The sequence below is a fragment of the Sinohyriopsis cumingii genome, chromosome 9, assembly GCF_028554795.1.
Source record: "Sinohyriopsis cumingii isolate HCF-2022 chromosome 9, ASM2855479v2, whole genome shotgun sequence".
Classification (NCBI taxonomy): Eukaryota; Metazoa; Mollusca; class Bivalvia; order Unionida; family Unionidae; genus Sinohyriopsis; species Sinohyriopsis cumingii.
In genome coordinates, this window is record NC_142969.1 from 987207 (window position 1) to 1009125 (window position 21919).

Here is a 21919-nt window from a genome sequence, read left to right on the forward strand (position 1 = left end):
TTTTTATTGCACGAGACACCATTATACAATTTCTACATAGCATACAACGTCACTATGCCTAGCTTGATAGCATACTAATCTGCTGTAATCAATATTACGTCAGCACCGCTTATCTATAGTATATCCACAATTTTACTTTTAACCGTTCCTATTTTCGTGCAGGTGGAGGAAGGATTAGGCAAATTTCTATCTGTTAGTCAGAATGCTTGCAGCAGTGATAAAGTCTGGTAATGAACCCGCCACCAAATTAAGCACTATTTTTTGTAATCTTTATGCCGTTATGCAAATTATTCTTGTAGCTTCATCTGTACCTATTATCATTCAACATTTTCTCTTAAGGAAACAACAATCTTGCGTCAGATTTGTACTGTTAACTTAGTTCATATAGGTTTTGTCTTAAGTATGCTGCTGAGCACAATCTCCATACTTTGTTCAGTAAGGGCGATTAGATTCATTTAGTATCACTTATCATTTTTGAACAGATTTGTTATTAATTCTGCCTAATTGATTCCAAAAGGCTCAGTTCGGAGATTTCTAAACTCTGTCATCATTCATTTGTCCGAAACCATATATGTTTTATATTAATTTCAGAGAAAAGTCTTACTCTGGTTCCGCTGTCTGCTTGAGATACAAGTTTCCCGAGTGAAATCAGTCGATAGATTAACTAATATCTGCAGTTGGAGGTAATCACAAGGCAGAGGTTTTAAAAAAAAAAAACAGAATTATGGGAGATGCCAGATTATATTGACTGTTGAGATTGTAGTAATATTTATCAAGAATGCATTTCCTGCAATATACAATTTTCAGACTTCTTATATCTCAGCCACTGAAAATGTACTTTGCTATCATGCTACCCAGATTTCGTGCTGTGAATTTGTGATTTTTTAAATATAGAATTTAAATAAAAGATCTAAGTTGCATGCATTGAATTAGTGGTGTATCTTCTTTTTCTAACAATTAAAGACGCGCCCTATGATGTAAATAAATAGCGAATAAATCCAGGTGCACTTGATTTGTGTAGACAAGTATCGATTGTTACAGGAAATAGACAAATGCAACTGCTTTTTGTCAGATATTTCGTTTTACCCGAACCTTGAAACTAGAACTCAATTTTTATAAAGATCATTAATTGATCATTAATGTTTCATGTATAAGTATGATGCGCATTTTCATGCAAGTATAGAATTTTTATCTTCTAATTATTAAAATTAGACTTTTCCCGGAATATAGAATGTTATTGATTGTAATATTGCTGTTTATTTAATTTTGTATACTATTAATAATCTAGTGAGAATACAATCATGCTCATTAACGAGTTACTTTCTTTATTTTCTATAATTTAAGTGGTAATAAGGATTAGTCACTAAAAAATGTCATTGACAGATGACGAGATCTATGTGCAATATGTATCAAGAATGCATTTCCTGCATTATAAAATTATATATGCATCCCCTTTCTGCTAAGTATCTAAGGCCTTAGTCAGGTTGGCATAGATAAAAGGTCAGTGTTCTGCTCTTGGCTTTTCTCTTGGAACTGCCTAGCAGCGAACACCATGTCGATGGTTCCACGCTCCTTTCGTAATTCACGCTGGCTTTCTGGTATGATTCCTTGGTCAAAGTGTGATGTGAGACGGTTGAGGAGGAACCTAGCGGGTATCATGCCTGCCATGGAGAGCAAAGAGATACCCCCGTAGTTGACACAAGCCTGAATTTTCACTTTGTGATTATACAGGTGTGTAATAGTAGCATCCTTTAATCGCTGTGGGATCGTCTCTTTTTGCCACACGAGATGAAACAACTGATGGAGTTTTTCAGTCAGAGCTGTGCCACCTTCCTTGTATATCTCTGCTGGGATTGAGTCTGATCCAGTAGCCGTGCCACTAGAGACCAGATATATTGCTTTCATGGTCTCTAACATGGTTGGTGGTCCGTCCAGTGATTCATTGAATGGCACGTGGGGCTTCATCATTGATGGCTGTAGGGTTGTTCAGGCCACATCTAAGGTACTCAGCCCACCTTTCGAGGATCTTCTCTTTGTCTGTGATCAGTGTGTTCCCATCCGCCATGAGGAGAGGGGATGATCCTGATGATGATGGGACATAGACTTCGTTCATGGTATCACAAAACCTCTTCATATCATGCTTGACAGTGTGGCTTTGGATCTCATCAGCGTTGTTGCTCAGTCAGGAGTCCTGCATATGCCAGAGTTTCTGTTGAACAGTCCTGCGGATGTTTTTGAAGGCATCTGTTTTTAAGTGGACTTTTTATCACTTTGGTATGATTTGTGTAGGCGATGTTTTTCAACCAACAGCTGTCTGATGTTTTCTTAATTTTCATCAAACCAGTCTTTGTGTGTTCTGGGGGAAGGCCCTAAGATCTCTGTGGTGGTGTTGTAGACAAGCTCTATATGGATCGCCCAGGATGCCTCCACATTCTGGGTGTTCAGAGGGGTGAACTGAAGACGGTTTTTCTAGAGTGCTGACAAAGGTCAGTTAGAAGTAAATTCTTCAGCTTGGCGATATTCAGCCGTTTTTGAATATTTTTTACTTGCGGGCGTCTTTTAGGCTGGATATGGATGTTTAGCTTGGAGACTACAAGCCGGTGGTCAGTCCAACATTCTGTACTACACATGGACTTGGTCACCCATACATCCTGCCTATCCCTCTTCCTGACTATCACATAGTCAATGAGATGCCAGTGCTTAGATTGGGTATGCATCCATGTCTTCCTGTTGTGTGTAGGGAGGCGGAAGACTGTTGGCGATGAGCAGTTCATGCTCTGCGCAACTCTGAAGCAATAGAAGATTATTGCTGTTGCTGCGGCGGCCGACACCATTCTTTCCAATGACTCCTTCCAAGGAGATGTTGTCAGAGCCGACTCTTGCATTGAGGTCACCAAGGATGATGAGCTTGTCAGATTTGGGAACAGAGGTTATGATAGAGTAGAGTTCTTCATAAAAATGTGTCCTTTGTTTCATCTGGATTGGCCATGGTTGGAGCGTAGGCACCTACGATCGTGACATGCTTTCTTCCATTCGACAGTGGGAGTTTCATGGTCATATGCCTGTCATTCACTCCCTTTGGAAGTCCAGCCAGCTTGTTAACAAAATCTGTCTTCACTGCAAAATCTACTCCAGCCTGACGTCGCTCCTCACTTCGTCTTCCGCACCAAACGAAGGTGTAGACAGCGTCCCGTTCACAAAGTTCGCACTCTCCTGCGAGGCGGGTTTCACTCAAGGCTGCAATATCTATGTCATATCTGACTATCTCAATGCCAGTCAGGGCAGTTCTCCTCTGAGGTCTGTCAGTATCACTTCTCTGATATTTAAAATTGTATCTCACCATTTTATCCGATAACTTGACTTCTATCTCACTATGTAAGACATTAAGTATTTTATCTCACCACCTTGTCTTACATCAACTGTATCCCACTACTATATCAGACATTTAAAATTGTATCCCACTGATATAACAGACATTAAGAACTGTATTTCACTACTATTTCTGACATCTTGAATTTCATCTCACTACTATATCTGACATCTTGAATTTCATCTCACTACTATATCTGACATCTTGAATTTCATCTCACTACTATATCTGACATTTTTAGTTGTAACCCACTATTACATCCGACACTTAGAATTGTATCTGATATTTGGAAAATTATACAATATACACAGCGTTAGTTATTCAACTTAACTTCACTTTATGTTGTACATACGTTAGGGAAGCAGAAATTATTTACCAATTTTGAGTTTTCTGTTCGTCTTCTAAATTGTAATAAACTTTACCCACCGTACTAAAACACTTACCATGTATCGATCGTACCAGTGGTTGAAGAACACAGAATAACCACTGACTGTATACCATCAGATGGGTGATCTCAAATACCGGTACTGAGGTCTGATCAAATGCAGGAACTTGTGTCTAATCCTGGTACTGGTGGCAGGTAATCATATATATTGTCCACGTCAAATTCTAGGATCACATATACCTTCGGGAAAGGAATCACAATGGATATGTTCTTTTTCTTGTTATAATACTTTTTGTGTTCAGTGTGAATATATTTTAATGGGCTTGTAATCCTAATATAAAAAAGTTGAAATATATTCATTGTTTATTAAACTGTATTGGGTCTAGATGATATATATATATATATATATATATATATATATATATATATATATATATATATATGTGTGTGTGTGTGTGGGTGTGGGTGTGCGCAAACAAAATAATCTTTTGCAGCTGACACATTTTCTATTAAATAATTCTCTTAATTTGGTTAATAGCCTTTGTCTAATATAACAATGAAATATCTGGTATATAATTTGCGCTTACATAAATTTACATAAAATAACAGATGTCGTTATGGCTCATCAATTTCTATATCAGTACAAATATTTTCCAGTATCAGAAATAGCTGAAACATAATAAAGTTAAAAGGTTTAATTCCTGTAGAAACAGAATTGTAAAGTTTAGCAAACATTACCGTTTTTCTGTTCTATTTGTATGTCTTGTCAATGTTTTGTATTTGCCTTTGAAAAATACTCATTAAAGAGTCGAAAGCGCTCAGACTAGTTAGATACTAGTTTCGCACTGTTCTTTGTCAGTTTATGGCATATATATATATATATATATATATATATATATATATATATATATATATATATATACCAATCTTACAAAAGACATGCAGAACGCCAGAAAGCAGATTTAAAAAAATTGATTTTATTCTATTCAGACTTTTTCAACTGCAGATAGAAAATGGATCACAAAGGAGGATTGTAAGAAATATATACAAAATGTCCAAAAGAGATTTTATTTAAATTATTTTATTACATAATGGAATTTGCCACCGGTTTACATACGACTCATCTTGGTCAATAAGAAAGATTTCCAACGTTTATCACGCCTGATTTAAATTTGACTGCCAGATTAATATTAGTCAACAAAATCGGACATTAAAACAGTGGTAATATCAGGTGCTTTGTTCTATTAAAATCATCCTGTGCACAGGGCACAACAACCAATGATCAAAAGATGAAAACCCCAATCAATGGTGTGCACAATTATTTTAGAATGTTATTTAGCGTTATTACGTAATGATAAGCAATGTATCTAAGAATTAAACTAGAAAATATAGAAACTTTGAATTTATCGATAAATATAATATACAGGTTGATAAACAAAATTCTATCTTTATAATGTTTTGTTTAAATCTTTTCTCATGAAGGGATTTGCTGTGAAAGTTACAGTTCCTTGGCCATGTAGCCCCAGGACACCACAATCCCGTTATACGGCTTCAATTTGAGAGATTTCGGATTGACCTCCGCTTCAGATGAATAGACAAATTCGGAATCGATCTCTACTGCACCCTTGTCCTGAACGGTGTTATGGGAACCGGTAAAGTCGCCACTCACTTCGCTGCTACCAAAGTTGATGGCGACGAGGTATCTAGAATATCGTATTAAATGTTACCTTCTTTGTAAAAAGAATTGCATCGCATCTTAAAACGCTAGAACCACCTTTCCTTTACAAAATGCTATATGCGTTAACAATGTTAACTATGTGTTTGCTGATAAGATGGGATAACTAAATCAAAACATGTCCTAACAACCATAGAAAATCAAAGAAACATGTCCTAACAACCATAGAAAATCAAAGAAACATGACTTTTGATGTAAGTCCATTTCATTTATAACACTTCAATTGCAAAATGAAGCTTCATAACTTGACGCTTATAAATATTTGTACGTGCGTGTGTGTGTGTGTGTGTGAGAGAGAGAGAGAGAGAGAGAGATAGAGAGAGAGCAAGGGAGAGTACTGTGTCTGTAACAATTTTGCATCCTTACCCCTTCTCCCCGTCAAACTCTCTTATAAACGCAAATACATTTGCACTGGAGTGGACACGTGTGTAATAGCCATGTTCAAACGACGGCTGCTGACGTAATGTAGTCAAGCTACGCAGGAATGTTATCAGCGATCCGCCTGATTCATTCAACATCTGCAGAAACCAAAACAAAATTTAGCTGATGACATCTTGCTTTAAAATTGCGTCTGCTACAAGTGTTTGTTTGTATGTATGTCTATATGTACGTATTAGTGTTGGTAGATATTAGTACCTTTGTCTCATGGTCGGTGAGTGGATGTGTATGTACCCATGTTTTTTCACCCAAGCGACAGGGAAATCGAGCAGTTTTGCTAACCTTACTTTTCCTGTCTCAGTCTGGTTGTCTCAATCGGTCGTCTCCGTCATGGTGTCCACGTGTTAGGAGCTACTTTTAAAAAGAACAAACCCTTGATGTATTCTGCTGTGCCTGACGGGGATGTTATAAAATAAAAAAGGCAACAACACTAGATATATAAAAATCACCCATAAAGCAACCAAATATCTCTCCAACTTTCACAACACACCAAGTAAAATATTTTGAGAGAATCAGACTCACACGCACACACGAAGTGGTATTATGCTTGAAACTAGTTAGTTCCACACAACATAGTGAATTTTATCCTATCTGTAGCCCAGTAAATTTTCAGGTCAGCTTCATTAAATATACCTAAATACTTAGTTTGAAACGAATTAAGTACGTTTAGCTACATTTTATGATTCTGACCTGAAAATTAACATAGCTACAGGTATCATAAAATTCGTGATATTGTGTGGAACGAACACTGTTCGCAACACAGCCTGTACACATCACTGGCTACAAAATTAAAACTCTCCCAAGAGCTATCGCAAAGACTGCAACAACCAGAAATATGTTATGCCAGACTGGTTTCTTCAATCTTTGTCAAACACCCCCAATCCTCGGCAGATTAATCAAACATAATAATGCAATTGCAAATGAAGGCTCCTTCACATACCAGTCAGAGTGGTTGATTCATCAGTCTACACGCTATTCCACAAGACAATTTCCATTTAGCACTAGTGATAACAGCAATTTCCAAATTTCCAGGACAGAACATATAAATTTCCAAGATATTCATGAATTAATATTTTTCTCAGTCACTACACACTTCATTAGAAGTAAACCAAGTATTGTATTGTATAATACCATAGAATCTTTTCAAATTAGAATTGATGGAAGTTAACAGTATAAAAGATATAAATTACATACCACATTCACGTTGGCCAACACTGTACCAACCTTTTCTACTACGACGCCATAACGTGGATAAATGACGTGGATCCAACAACATTTTGCTCACTGATGCTCAGTTGACCCAACGGTGATCATTGCTAAATCAACGTCAAACCAATGTCTCAGTTTTATGATGATTAGTCAGGCCATTATTGATCCGACATTATTAGCAGTCCATTATTGGTCAGACATTATTAGTCAGTCCATTACTGGTCAGACATTATTAGCAGTCCATTACTGGTCAGACATTATTAGTCAGTCCATTATTGGTCAGACATTATTAGTCAGTCCATTATTGGTCAGAAATTATTAGTCAGTCCATTACTGGTCAGACATTATTAGTCAGTCCATTACTGGTCAGACATTATTAGTCAGTCCATTACTGGTCAGACATTATTAGTCAGTCCATTATTGGTCAGACATTATTAGTCAGTCCATTACTGGTCAGACATTATTAGTCAGTCCATTACTGGTCAGACATTATTAGTTAGTCCATTATTGGTCAGACATTATTAGTCAGTCCATTATTGGTCAGACATTATTAGTCAGTCCATCATTGGTCAGTCCATGATTTGTCAGTCCATCATTGGTCAGACATGATTAGTCAGGCTATTATTGGTCAGACATTATTAGTCAGTCCATCATTGGTCAGTCCATGATTTGTCAGTCCATCATTGGTCAGACATGATTAGTCAGGCTATTATTGGTCAGACATTTTGACCCAACCGATGGCCAGTCAGCAAAATTGCGCTGAGCCGAATTCATTTAGCCATGTTCGGCTGACGTTAAAATCAAGTGACTTGATATCCATTTAGCCAACATTGGCACAGTGGAAGGCCAGTGAGAAAACTCGTGTTTGACAGTCATATGTGATGTAACGTGACGTTTTATACGTACAACGATGGGTGCATTGCTCTAAATAAAGATTCTATCCCACTTGTTTTCGTGCTCAAAAGAAACAACGATTCATTAAAAAAGTCATAGATCTAATTAAATAACTACTATGTAATCGGTTACACTTAACTATCTCGACCATGCCACGCGTAAATAAAACCATGCCGTCTGGTGTCCGCGAAAATATTTTTTCATTTAAGTGCGGAATCTAAATCTGTGAGATATATGTGAATAAACAAATCATTAATTCATGAAAAATAAATCTACTTAAATGATATAATATGAAAATTATATCAGTAACAGTATAGAAACCAAAACAACTTAATGAACCTTTCGAATAAGTACTCTTCTTCATGTAAGGGTTCTACAGATGTAGTTTCATGGGGCATCACGTGATTTATCGTATATCTAAAAAAAAAATAATCTTTGAAAAACTTGGCATATATTCGAACATTGGCATAAAAACGTTAGTCCACCTAGTTTTTTTCCCAACGTCGAAATTACAACTGCTGGACAACGTTGGTCCAATAGTTATTTTATCGCGTCGTCCGCAGTTGAAGAATGGTCCGACGTTTGACTAATGTCAGATCACAACGCTGATTATGCGATTACCTGCCAACGTTGGTCCAAAGTAAGTGCACTAATTGTGAAATGAAGTGGTCTATCAATGAATTTTAAAACAGAAATATGAAACAAAACTTTATTGAAGTGAAATGCATTCCCAAAATTAAAATGCTGGCTCGGATTCTTGGCTTGTTTGTGATTAGAAAATGTTTTTGTGACAAGAACAGCATGCTCATTGATACATAGTACATGTATCCATGGTACATATATCCATGGTACATATATCCATGGTATATATATGTACATATATCCATGGTACATATATCCAGTACAACGATCCAAAGTCATCATGCGAACTAATAAAACAAACATCCATAACTATTTTATTGCATAATATTTCAAAAATAAATTTGAAACAAATATCTTTCAGAATTGGCTCTGCTTATAATATTTTGCACATGACAAACATGTCTGTTTGTACAAGATAAACATGACTGTTTGTACATGGTAAACGTGTATGTTTGTACATGATCAAAATGTATATTTGTACATAATGAACATGACTGTTTGTACATGACAAAGATGACTATTTATACATGATAAACATGACTATTTGTACATGATAAACATGCCTGTTTGTACATGATAAACATGTCTGTTTGTACATGATATACATGATTATTTGTACATGATCAAAATGTATATTTGTACATGATAAACATGTTTATTTGTACATGATCGACATGACTATTTGTAAATGATCAACATATCTGTTTGTACATGATAAACATGACTATTTGTACATGATAAACATGTCTGTTTGTACATGATAAACATGTCTGTTTGTACATGATAAACAAGTTTATTTGTACATGATAAATTTGTGTATTGGTACATAATAAAGATGTTTGTACATATAATCAATTTGCACTAGTACATAACAAACAGGTATATTTATACATGCTAAACATGTATTTTTGTACAGGATACATGATGTCTATTGGTACATGATAAATCTGTCTAGTTGTACATGATAAACACGTCTATTGGTACATTATAAACAGGTATATTGGTACATGCTAGACATGTTTTTGCGCATAATAATCATGTCTATTGGTACATAATAATCATGTCTATTGGTACATAATAATCATGTCTATTGGTACATAATAATCATGTCTATTGGTACATAATAATCATGTCTATTGGTACATAATAAACATGTCTTTTTGTGCATGATAAACATGTTTATTTGTACAGGATTAACATGTATATTCCTTTAATTTTCAAGAAACAATTTAAGAATTTATTCAACTCACTTGCACATTATTATTTATGTGGCCATCATTTGGACTCATCCAAGTGCCGTTGCAGCTTGAATTACTGACGCAGTTTTGAAATCCGCCACTAGTTCCATTATTCCAATACATCAGTCCCCTCATCAACTGGTTCCGGCTCCCTGGTTCGACTCCAGTTATATTAGAGTTATCTATCATGTTGACCTCGTCGCCATAGTACCAGAGTGGCGTCCCTGGTAACAGTAGCATCAACATTGACAGGGCCCTAATATAACTTGTGGAATTAATTCGATTGGCAAGTCTTTTAGTGTTCTCGTCTCCAACCTATGAAATATACAAATGTATCACAAATGATGTTGATACCGACCAGCTGGTCTGTGAAATGACTCTAGCATTATACAGGCCATTGGTTCGAATAAGGAAATTTTCTTAAGACAGTCGATATTACCAGTGATATACTAAAAGTACGCTTTTCTCTAAACTATACATCATTTTGTGTGTCTCTCAGCGTCAGTTGGTGAGAGTTTGACACTTGGTGCAATAAATGTAAACATCTACAATTTCTATGCCAACAAAATAGTCGAAACAATTATTATTATTATTATTATTATTATTATTGAATTTACATTGTTTGTTAGGTATTTTTGTGTGTTTTTTAAAAAAAAAAATAATTATATGCTATTGATAAAGTAACAGTGTATGTCGGGCATGACCTTGTCCAAAATCAAATTCATTTTCTACTTGACCTGAATCATTGATTTTGTCAATTCTGTATTTAAAAAAAAAAAAAACTAATACATAGCCACAGCATTTTCTATGTGTATGAGTTAACTATTAGGATTATTATATTTGCCTGAGTGAAGGACACTATGTTTACCGTGTTCTTCATTAAAATTATTTTTTCTAGTTAACATTAGGAATCTTATACTACTTCAGCTTGTAGGAAATCCTATGGAAAGTTTAAATGAATAGCCTCAGACCGATGCAGTGTTACGAGTGACTGAACTCATTTGGGAGGTGACTTAGTAACAGTGTTCCTGTTGACCTCAAAACGTCGGTATTGGAATTTTTATGTTAAACGGACCTTAGAGGTAATATGTGATGGAATCTATGGCCTAATAAAGAGTTTGGTCAAAAGGGAAGGGTAATGATATGGGGTGTTTATTTTGAATTGTCAGATTAGACCCACACACACACACACACACACACACACACACACACACACTATAAGACCGAACGGAGAACGGTTAAAAACAAAAGTGTAACACGGAATGGAACAAAAGGTGAGGAAGAAGGGCAATACGGTATGGAACAAAAGGTCAGTAAGAAAGGCAATACGGAATGGAACGATTGGTACGTAAGAAGGGCAATACGGAATGGAACGATTGGTACGTAAGAAGGGCAATACGGAATGTATCTTGGACGAAAATCTAACATACTGCCATATCAACACAACCTCCAGAGAGAGAGAGAGAGAGAGAGAGAGAGAACTAACCATCCAGTTTGACCATTTCCCATCAGGCAGACGACTCATCCAGTTATTCACGTGCTGACTGATGCAGTTTCCGTCACAACTTGTATTTATCTCCAGGAATAACTGGTTCAGCGACAGATGAACCCCATCACGTCCAGTGCCATAGTAACGCATCACGTGGTTTATGTCGCTTTTGATGTCTGCTATTAAAATCCTGCCGAAAAGTCAATTTATAATTTTAAGAATTAAAACAACTGAAAGACAGACGGTCAAATTTTTTTGCAAATACAATGCGATTTAACAAATATCTCAAAATTTGAAAATATATTTCCATTTACGCTAGTTACTCCATGTTAGTCTATTCTTTTCAAATATCAAATACATGTAATCGTACAGCTATCATTGAAGCTGGACATTATTAACTGCGTACGCTACAGTTCTTTTGTTTCGTTTTATATTACAAAAACGGTGATAACAGGGAAGACCGATGTCTAGTTTAGTTCTAATGATTAATTTAATAAGCAGTCTTGCATCAAATTTCCGCAACAACCGATTCGTCTGCTGAGAGTAAAAATTACAAATCTTGTCAGCAACCGTTCGCTCTGTTAAATCAACGAATGATCGAATTTCGGCCATGCTCGCTAATGCCTCCACTATGGACCTATCCAGCGACCCTCAGCATCAAGGTTCATTCCGTGAACGGAAAAATATACCAAATATAGGTATGTTTAGAAATGTTGAAAAAGACACCAAATATAGGTACACACACAATATAGGTATGTACAGAAATGCTGAAAAAGACACCAAAATATAGGCATATACAGAAATGCTGAAAAAGACACCAATTATATATGTTAGGAAATGTTAACGAAAATCCTATGGCCGCAAAACTAAAATCCCTGTATTACTTACGGCTACATCATCGCAACTTGCCCAGAGTTAGAAACAGCTGAAACTGTGTTTCATCAACGTAAATTGAAATTAGAAACACCTGAAGATGGGTTTCATTGATGTGAATTGAAATTACAAACACCTGAAGCTTTGTTTCATTAACGTAAACTGAAATTAGAAACACCTGTAGATGGGTTTCATTGATGTGAATTGAAACTGCATACACATAAAGCTAGGTTTTATTGATGTGAATTGAAATTGCAAACACATAAAGCTGGGTTTTATTGATGTGAATTGAAATTACAGACACCTAAAGCTGGGTTTCATGGATGTGAATTGATATTACAGAGACCTAAAACTGGGTTTCATTGATGTGATTTCAAATTACAAACGCCTAAAGCTGGGTTTAATTGATGTGAAGCAAATGTAATAATTGCAAGATCTTTTTAAGTTACTTACAGCTTTGACGTCAGCATTGTGATTGCATTCAAGGGTGGCCAATCAAAGTCCGAAATATTTGCGTCACGCGCAGAAAAGACCACATCAAATTTACATTTTCAGACGAACTTATTGTATTTGTATCGTATTTCACGATGAAGTAACATCAGGAATATGTTTATTTGAAAGTATTACATAAATCTTGAATCATACAAAACGATTGAGTTGATCACTCTGGTTATTAACATAAAGATTTGGATTACAAACTAATGAATTCAGTAGATGAGATTGTGTAAAGAATGAAAATAAAGTTTCACTATCTCCGACCAAAACAAATTCAGGCCTGTAGAAAAAGGCAAATGTATATCTAACCAAAAATATTTAGGCCGGTAGAAGAATGCAAACGTATTTTCTACCAAACAAACTCAGGGCTGTGGAAATATACAAACGTATCTAATCCATAGATGAATTTAAGAGTCCCAGAAAGCATACTGCATTAATGTATGGATTGATATGGAGGAAAGTGTCCCAGAATACCATACTGCATTAATGTATGGATTGATTCGGATGAAAGTGTCCCAGAGATCAGCAATATACTAATGTAAGGATTTATAATATGGCTTAAACTGTCCCAAAAAGCTAAATGGCATTAATTTATGGACTAATATGAACTGAATTATCCCAGAAAGCCACAATACACTAATTTACGAATTTATAGCATTAATTAGTGTCCCTGTAAGCCACAATACACTAATTTACAAATTTATAGTATTAATTAGTGTCCCAGAAAGTCACAATACACTAATTTACGAATTTATAATATTAATTAGTGACCCAGAAAGCTACAATACACTACTATACATATTAATAAAACATCTTAAAGTGTTCCAGAAAGCCATTATGCACTAATTTTGCGAATTTATAGCTACAGGCAAGCTATTATGCACTAATGTGGCGAATTTATAGCTAAAGGCAAGCCATTATGCACTAATGTGGCGAATTTATAGCTACAGGCAAGCCATTATGCACTAATTTTGCGAATTTATCGCTACAGGTAAGCCAGTATGCACTAATGTTGCGAAATTATAGCTACAGGCAAATAGATAAGAACTCTTTTTATACAAAAACTATATGAATTATATTTACATGTATGTCAGGAATTCTACTTACATAAAAACGAAATTCTTTTTATTTACAAATTAGAAGAATATTTAAAGGGACACAATCAAAATTTTCTAAGTTATGGACGAATATTGTTTGAGTTTCTTGCAAAATGTGAATGTTATATTTTTGTTCCATCTTTCTCAAAGACGTATAAACATGTACACCATCCATAAAACTGCATACATTTTCCGATTACTGTTCATAATACTGTACACCATCCATACAACTGCATACATTTTCCGATTACTGTTCAGGATACTGTACACACTACATAACACTGCATACATTTACCGATTACTGTTCATGATACTAGACACACTCCACACAAATGCCCACGTTTTATGATTATTGCACTTGATACTGTATACCATCTATACAACTGTACACATTTTTCTTACTGTACATCATACTATACACCATCCATACAACTGTTCACATTTTACTCCTACTGTACATGATAATGTGCACCATAATGCAATTAAACACATTTTCCTCTTACTGTATATGATACTGTACACCATCCATACAAACTCATACATTCTTTGATTACTGTACACTCTCCTTTCTCTAACTTTTATAGGTCAATATTGTTGTTCTTCCCATGCCATTGTATTCTTTATAAAATGAATGTTGAATGAAGAATTTGTTTATTTCGCAGGTCGAAAATGGATGGTGCATGAACTAGTACAAAGCATCTCCATACCGAATAATCTACTATTATTTTTGTAACGCCTGCCAAATGAGGGTTTCCAAACAATATGCACCAACGTTGAGGAAACTGAAAAATATTTAGAAGTGTTGACATTCACATCATGACAGACACAGTTCGCGAGTTAAATGTGATTACTGTGATCATTGAATGAAAATACTTATAATAATAAAAACGCATTTCTGAAATGTCCTACAGAAAGAGGACCGTGGCAATCAAAACTCCAAATTGTGTATGCAACGTCCTAACACAACGTTTTTGCGAACGTCAAAATGGTGCGAACAATCAGTGCCCTCCATCGAAAGGTGTTCAGACGGTACGGACTAAACTGTAAAAGCCGTAGCAAGAAACAATCAGCTACCAGTGTGACAACAATTATTACTGCATTACGGAAGACCTCCGTCAGTTGTAATCAGTATAATTATCTATTATGATAGATTGCAACATCAAATCTGTAATTTTCAATGCAACATAATTTTCTCAGAAGCTTAGCATGAAACAGTCGTATTACTTGCCTTTCAGTTCCATTGTATTCGTCTAGCAAAGACCGCCATCTTGCAAGCATATCTTTCGATTCCGGTAATCCAAATGTGTAGTTGTGGACATAGAGGCTGTAGTCGTCCTGTTGAGAAAACAGGCACATACGTTGCAAATGTTATAAAGGGTTGTCTTCCACTTTTTGTTGTTTAATTATCATATCAACAATTATAACTATCTTCATCAGTATAAAGGTGGGATAAATATGGCTTTAATTTACTTTCAAGAACCAATTTCCGGTCATGTCCATCATTAATTTTCCTTCACCCGAATCTTCCACTATTACGAAATGAGTTATTTCCAAAATAGCGAAGACTCTTTTGGCAACGCACCTTAACGGGCGTTGTTTAAGAGGATTGACTCAAACCCCAAAAATAAAATTAGCAACCATATAGCCCTGTACTGTACTCTGGCTTACTACTGTACTGTCATTAAACCACTGTACAGTGCGATAAATACCAGTCTAGACAACAGAGTGACACTGACCTCTAGTTTTGTTGTACATTGTGTTTTGTATATTTCATTTCCATTGCTTGTTAGCTAGTTTTATTATTATTTGTTTATTTCATTATATGTTTCTGGTGATGGATAATTGTATTTCGAACCTGATCGTGTCCAAAATCAAGTTCATTTTCTACTTGAATTGCATCATTGATTTTGTTACTTCTCTAAACAACTAATACATAGGAAAAATGTTTTCTCCATGAGTATAGATAACTATTAGGATGATTATATTTTCCTGTGTCAAGGACATTGTGTCTACTACATTTTGTATTGTCTTTACCACTGTATTGTGTTTACCACATTTTGTATTGTCTTTACCATTGTATTGTCTTTACCACATTTTGTATTGTCTTGACCACATTTTGTATTGTCTTTACCATTGTATTGTGTTTACCACATTTTGTATTGTCTTTACCATTGTATTGTCTTTACCACATTTTGTATTGTCTTTACCACATTTTATATTATAATCATGTGATAAACTTTCTAATTATAACTGAGATTTTATCTAGTAAACTGTAGGAACCTTAAAGAAGGTTATTTTCTATTATGTCATAGGTTTCTTTAGAAAATGCTAATTGTGACCTGATGTCAAGTAGAGGACTATATAATCTTGTTTTTCTAAAAATTATTCATTTGTGACTGAATCTCATTTGTGCTTTAAGTTCTTAGCATAATCAATTGTATTATTTTTGTGTCCAGTATTCATTTGGGTTGGAATTGTGTTTATTCAAATTATTTATTCACTGGAAATACAAAGTGCACTACAAAAATAGCATTCGTGGGAAAGGAGATTTGTTGAAATATAGCTAAGTTTCAAATAAGGATTTGTTTTTAGATTGTATTAGTGTGATTCAACAAAAGACTGTTGATGCATCACGACACGGGTCACCATATGCACATCAACACTTGCTGCGTTGGATCTAATTTGGATTTACATTAAAGTTTATCCAGAACATTAATCATTTGAACATGTGTCTGTAATTCTAGGATTATTTGGGATTTCATTCGCAGTATCGTAAGTTCTTTTCACATTTCTCACTTTGTATTCTAGGGAAAAAATATTCGCTGCATTTTACAAAGCTTGTTGCTTCTCCCTCTTTTATTATATTTGTTTTAAGATGATATAATCGTAAAAATTGTGATATTTATTATCGTTATTTTACAATTCTTTGTGACCTCTTCCTACAATAAGCTTAAAATAAAGACTTACCGTGTTGCTGTTGTTGCCAAATTTAGGGTCAGTTGTTTCGTTCCTGAGGTCGTAGTCCTCGAAAAGGTATGCACTTTGCCGTACAAAGAAGCCATCAACCCCTTTGTCCAACCAGAACTTCAGGACACCCTGAAATGTATCATTGTCAAATCAATGCATGTTTATCTCTCTTAAAATTTATTGAGCATATTAGTAACAGCGTATCTCTATTTTTGTATGGCGACAAGAATATTGCTTTTCTTCTTTGTTTTTGTAAAGATGAACGTGTCCTTACAGCGAGTACCAGATGAAACTGAAAATCCTCGTACGTCAAACAATACTGTGCTATCGTACCAACAAAACCCAAAGTATCTTCATTGTAAAAGAATCAAGACCAATGCCTTTCTTTATCCAATCACAGCTGGACAAGAATCAGTACCAATACCAATCATTGCCAATCAAAGTTGCAGAAGAATTGAGACCAATGTCTCTCATAAAGCTATCACAGTTGTAGAAGAATCACAACCGATGCGTTTCATTGTCCTATAGCTGCTTATTTGTTGTTTTTTCTTCATGTTTGTTTATTTACTTATTCTCTTAATTTTTTAATGTTTGTTTGTTTGTTCCTAAGCAGACAGATGTAGTCAAGCAATGCCGATAACACATAAACGGCGATTTGGTGACTTGAGCCGGAAAAGGGCAATAGCGACAGTTTTAGAAACATGCATTGACGTGTCACGTGTTAGAGTAAATTGGTCTTTGCGGTTGAGGAAAGCAGAAAGTCTGAAAGAAAAAACAAAGAAACATAAAATAGGCTATCAGTTGTCTGTACACGTGCCAAAACGGAAAACGAACCCAGAACTGTAGGGGCGCAAAGTGATCACTACAAAAGAGTGATATGCGGGCTTAACTGAACAAACTGTCATAGATGAGATACAAACCACAAGTTCCTCCTGTACGCGAGAGCTGCGGAGGTTGAGGTCGGGTTGTGTCTTCAGGAACTGATGCAAATAATAAGTTTGTGTTGCAGAACTATTTTCCCAGGCAGATTGACTGTACACGGATAGCTGTAATAATAATAATAATAATAATAATAATAATAACAAGAAGAAGAAGAAGAGGAGGATGAGGAGGAAGGTTAGTTGTAGTATTATCAGCAGCAATAGTTACAGTAGTCTATGAAAGTGAGATTATTTTTGTTAAGAATTATTTGTTCATACAGATCGGGATAATGAAGTAGCAGCTGTAGCAGTAGTACCAGTAGTAGTAGAAGACATAGTAGTAGTAGTTGAAGCAGTAGCATAAGTAGTTGCAGTTGCAGCAGTAATAGCAACAGTAGTAGTAGTAATCGCAGTAATAGTAGTAGTAGTAGCAGTAGTAGTAGTAGTAGTGATCGCAGTAATAGTAGCAGTAATGTGATCATTATTATTATTATTATTATTATTATTATATAAATGGACAACGCGACTGGTTGGAAAATGTAACTTAGCTTATTGTACAAAGGGTAGGAATAAGTATTACCATAGATTCATAGCGTCAATTCAGCTTTACGTGATAAGGTGGCACTAGGTTTGGAGTAAACAATGCTGACAGGTCATGCCAGCATGTAAGAAAATGTACAGCATATCACAAAATGTTCGAAAGCATACAAATTTCGCAAACTGAACAGAACATTAAATTTGTGAAAATGTTTTTCACTTAAAAAATTGAGCAAGATTTAAGAAATGAAGTTAATTATTAACGTTTATTGCGCGAATAAATTACAATAACAAATAAATTCACATAATTGAAGGACGCCAAAAATATTTAACTCTATTTATACCCAGTTATTCGGAACGGATGTGTCGCTTTCCCAAATATAGTAATTTCTCTTTGGATTGGTCTTGGTGTTTGATCCATTGCTAGCAGCAGCAAACCATATGTGTTCGTCTCCCGTCTGGTTTGGAATGAAGTCCAACACGACATACATGCCTTTACATAAATCAGGAAAATTAAAAGTTGAATCAATGTCTAATTACAACACCATATATATAGTGGTCAAGATAAGGTATTATAAGGATATAGCGGTCAAGATAAGGTATTATAAGGATATAGTGGTCAAGATAAGGCATTATAAGGATATAGCGGTCAAGATAAGGTATTATAAGGATATAGTGGTCAAGATAAGGTATTATAAGGATATAGCGGTCAAGATAAGGTATTATAAGGATATAGCGGTCAAGATAAGGTATTATAAGGATATAGCGGTCAAGATAAGGTATTATAAGGATATAGTGGTCAAGATAAGGTATTATAAGGATATAGTGGTCAAGATAAGGTATCATAAGGATATAGCGGTCAAGATAAGGTATTATAAGGATACAGTGGTCAAGATAAGGTACTATAAGGATATAGTGGTCAAGATAAGGTACTATAAGGATATAGTGGTCAAGATAAGGTATTATAAGGATATAGTGGTCAAGATAAGGTACTATAAGGATATAGTGGTCAAGATAAGGTATTATAAGGATATAGTGGTCAAGATAAGGTATTATAAGGATATAGTGGTCAAGATAAGGTACTATAAGGATATAGTGGTCAAGATAAGGTATTATAAGGATATAGTGGTCAAGATAAGGTATTATAAGGATATAGTGGTCAAGATAAGGTACTATAAGGATATAGTGGTCAAGATAAGGTATTATAAGGATATAGTGGTCAAGATAAGGTATTATAAGGATATAGTGGTCAAGATAAGGTATTATAAGGATATAGCGGTCAAGATAAGGTAAATAACAAGATTTATTTGGCTGAGGTTAATTGAACAAGGCTCTATGAGCTTGCCTGTTATCACAGTATATTACTATCTTAGGACTTCCTCAACAAACGTTTAAATAAAAGTCCGAATAATTTCACATGGAACCCTTACAGGTACCATGACAAAACTTAAAGCGGTAGTTCCAATAAATAAACAATTTGAAATTGTACGAAAAAAGTTGAATAGCAACACCCCTACTTTCCAACATGCTTTATATGGTGTTGTTAAACGTGTGGTTATGAAACAGTTGAAATAGTTTGTCAAGGATTGTTGAAAAAATAATAAAATATGGAGATTTTATATGAAAAATAATAAAATATGGAGATTTTATATGAAAACTAAGATAAGCATTTTAGGAATCTCGTAGGCATTAATAGGACGTATTTTACGAAACTAAAATCAACTTTACAATAAATTGTTTTGAAAGATACTTAACCATTATTATTTTCCTGTGTGTAAATTAAATTAGTAGTAAGGTGGGGCACTAGAGCCTCAATGGGAATTAGCATTACAGAGACCCCTGGGCAAATATAGCCTCAATGGAAATTTAACATGGAGAAAAATCGTGGGCAAATATAGCCTCAAGGGGAATTTAACATGGGAAATAGTCTTGGGCCACTATAGCCTCAAGGGGAATTGAATATGGGAAAAAAGTCTTGGGCCACTATAGCCTCAAGGGAACTGAACATGGGATTTTTTTATTTTTTTTTAAAAATTTTTTTAAATTTAAATTTAAATTTAAAAAAGGGGTAGGCAATTGAAAGGCTATCTCTTTTCGAGAAATATGGCTGGCCCTGAAAAGGGCCTTTGGGTTTTCTTCTTCTTCTTCTGCTTCTAATTTCTTCTTTTTCTCCACCAAGTTCTTATTTTATCTCCTACATTCTTTCTCTTCTTCTCTTTCTTTTTTTTCTCCTGCTCTTCTTTCTTCTTCTCTTCCTCCTCTTCTTTCTTCCTCTTCTCATTTTCTTCTTCTTTTTCAATTTTTTCGTTCCATTTGCTTATTCTTATTCTTTCCTCTTCATCCTCCTTCTCCTCCTTTATCTCTTTCATGACACCACTAATCTTGTCCTTTACCTTTTTTAAGTTATTAATTTCCATCTTTACACGATGGGGACTATAGGAATAATGGTCTTCAACGAGTCTTATTAACATCTGTTCCATCATTCCTAAGTTGTCTAAAACGTCTTGCAATGTTTGTATTTTGTCCATTTGGTTAGAAGCCATCTTCTTTGTAGAATGGTTTGAACGACGAATACTGTGGGTTCTTATAGTGAAAGCGCGGACGTGAAGGAAAACATCCCCCTAAAACATAAAATTGATCTTACCTAGATCATGACCAATATTAATCTAACATTCAAAAATATCATAAGTTTTATACACGAATCCAATCTACTCAAAAAAATCTAAGAAAGTAAATCAAAGACCAGTTAAAAATATAACAAATCACTGTTTGGGAATTATGACGGCCGGCTCGGTCTCGTGGGTTCACAGACTGACACAGCCGTTCATAGCCCGAATAATAAAAACCAGTTAAGGACGAATATTACAAAATCACTGTTTGGGAATTATGACGGCCTGCTAGGTCTCGTAGGTTCACAAACTGACACAGCCGTTCATACCCCGAATAATAAAAACCAATTAAGGCCACAAAAAATTAAAATAGGAAAATAGGAATTAATTAAAACAGGACTCCATAATAACATACAAACAACCATAAAACAAGTTTTCATTCCAAACCAATAAGATAGGGAATCAAAATAAATAAGGAATTCATGAATAAAATAAAAAAAAAAAAAAAAAAAAAATACTCCTAACCGTCTCCTTGTCTCTTAAACAACATCTGGCTGAACTTTTAAATCAAGCTTCCACAGCTATTTCTACTAACATACTCAGCCAAATCCAGGCAATGTTGGCAGACGACACTGAAGAATTTGAAACTTCCACGCTGGCAGCGGCCCTGGAAGTATCATCATCCAGCGGCGATGAAGTTGATGAACCTGCACCACCTAAACAGAGTGGAAAAAAGGAAGGCTCTGTCTACCGGAATATCGGACTGGGAAAGGCAATTGATGATATCAAAAAAGCGGGCCACTTCGTCAATGCCACAAGACCGGGTGTCCTAATGTGACCTCATCGCTGCCGACCACTCGTGGCGGGAGTCACATACTGCTTGGTTTGACACCTGGGGCATTTCAATCCAACTAAGAAGCACGAGTGTGTGGTGTGACTATTCCCACTCATGTCTATTAGCCTTTCAGTCAGGTTGTTAAGGACTAGTTAGTCCTACACCTGAGTGGCTAAATTAAAAAGT

The 21919-nt window shown here is 35.2% G+C and overlaps 1 protein-coding gene across 1 annotated transcript in view; it reads right to left on the reverse strand.

Annotated features, from left to right (window-relative positions):
* Positions 1 to 4809: 4809 nt before the first annotated feature.
* The window catches only part of LOC149791156 (amino acid transporter heavy chain SLC3A1-like), a 69955-nt gene continuing 52845 nt past the window's right edge, over positions 4810 to 21919 (reverse strand). Inside the window, exons 5-12 of the mRNA XM_089969603.1 lie at positions 18634 to 18782; positions 17753 to 17878; positions 16833 to 16961; positions 15094 to 15200; positions 11398 to 11590; positions 9924 to 10226; positions 5857 to 6008; positions 4810 to 5458 (exon numbers count right to left, since the gene is read on the reverse strand). Coding sequence (XP_089825729.1) covers positions 5254 to 5458; positions 5857 to 6008; positions 9924 to 10226; positions 11398 to 11590; positions 15094 to 15200; positions 16833 to 16961; positions 17753 to 17878; positions 18634 to 18782 — 1364 coding nt within the window. The 3' untranslated portion in view covers positions 4810 to 5253. The remainder of the gene's footprint in view (positions 5459 to 5856; positions 6009 to 9923; positions 10227 to 11397; positions 11591 to 15093; positions 15201 to 16832; positions 16962 to 17752; positions 17879 to 18633; positions 18783 to 21919) is intronic.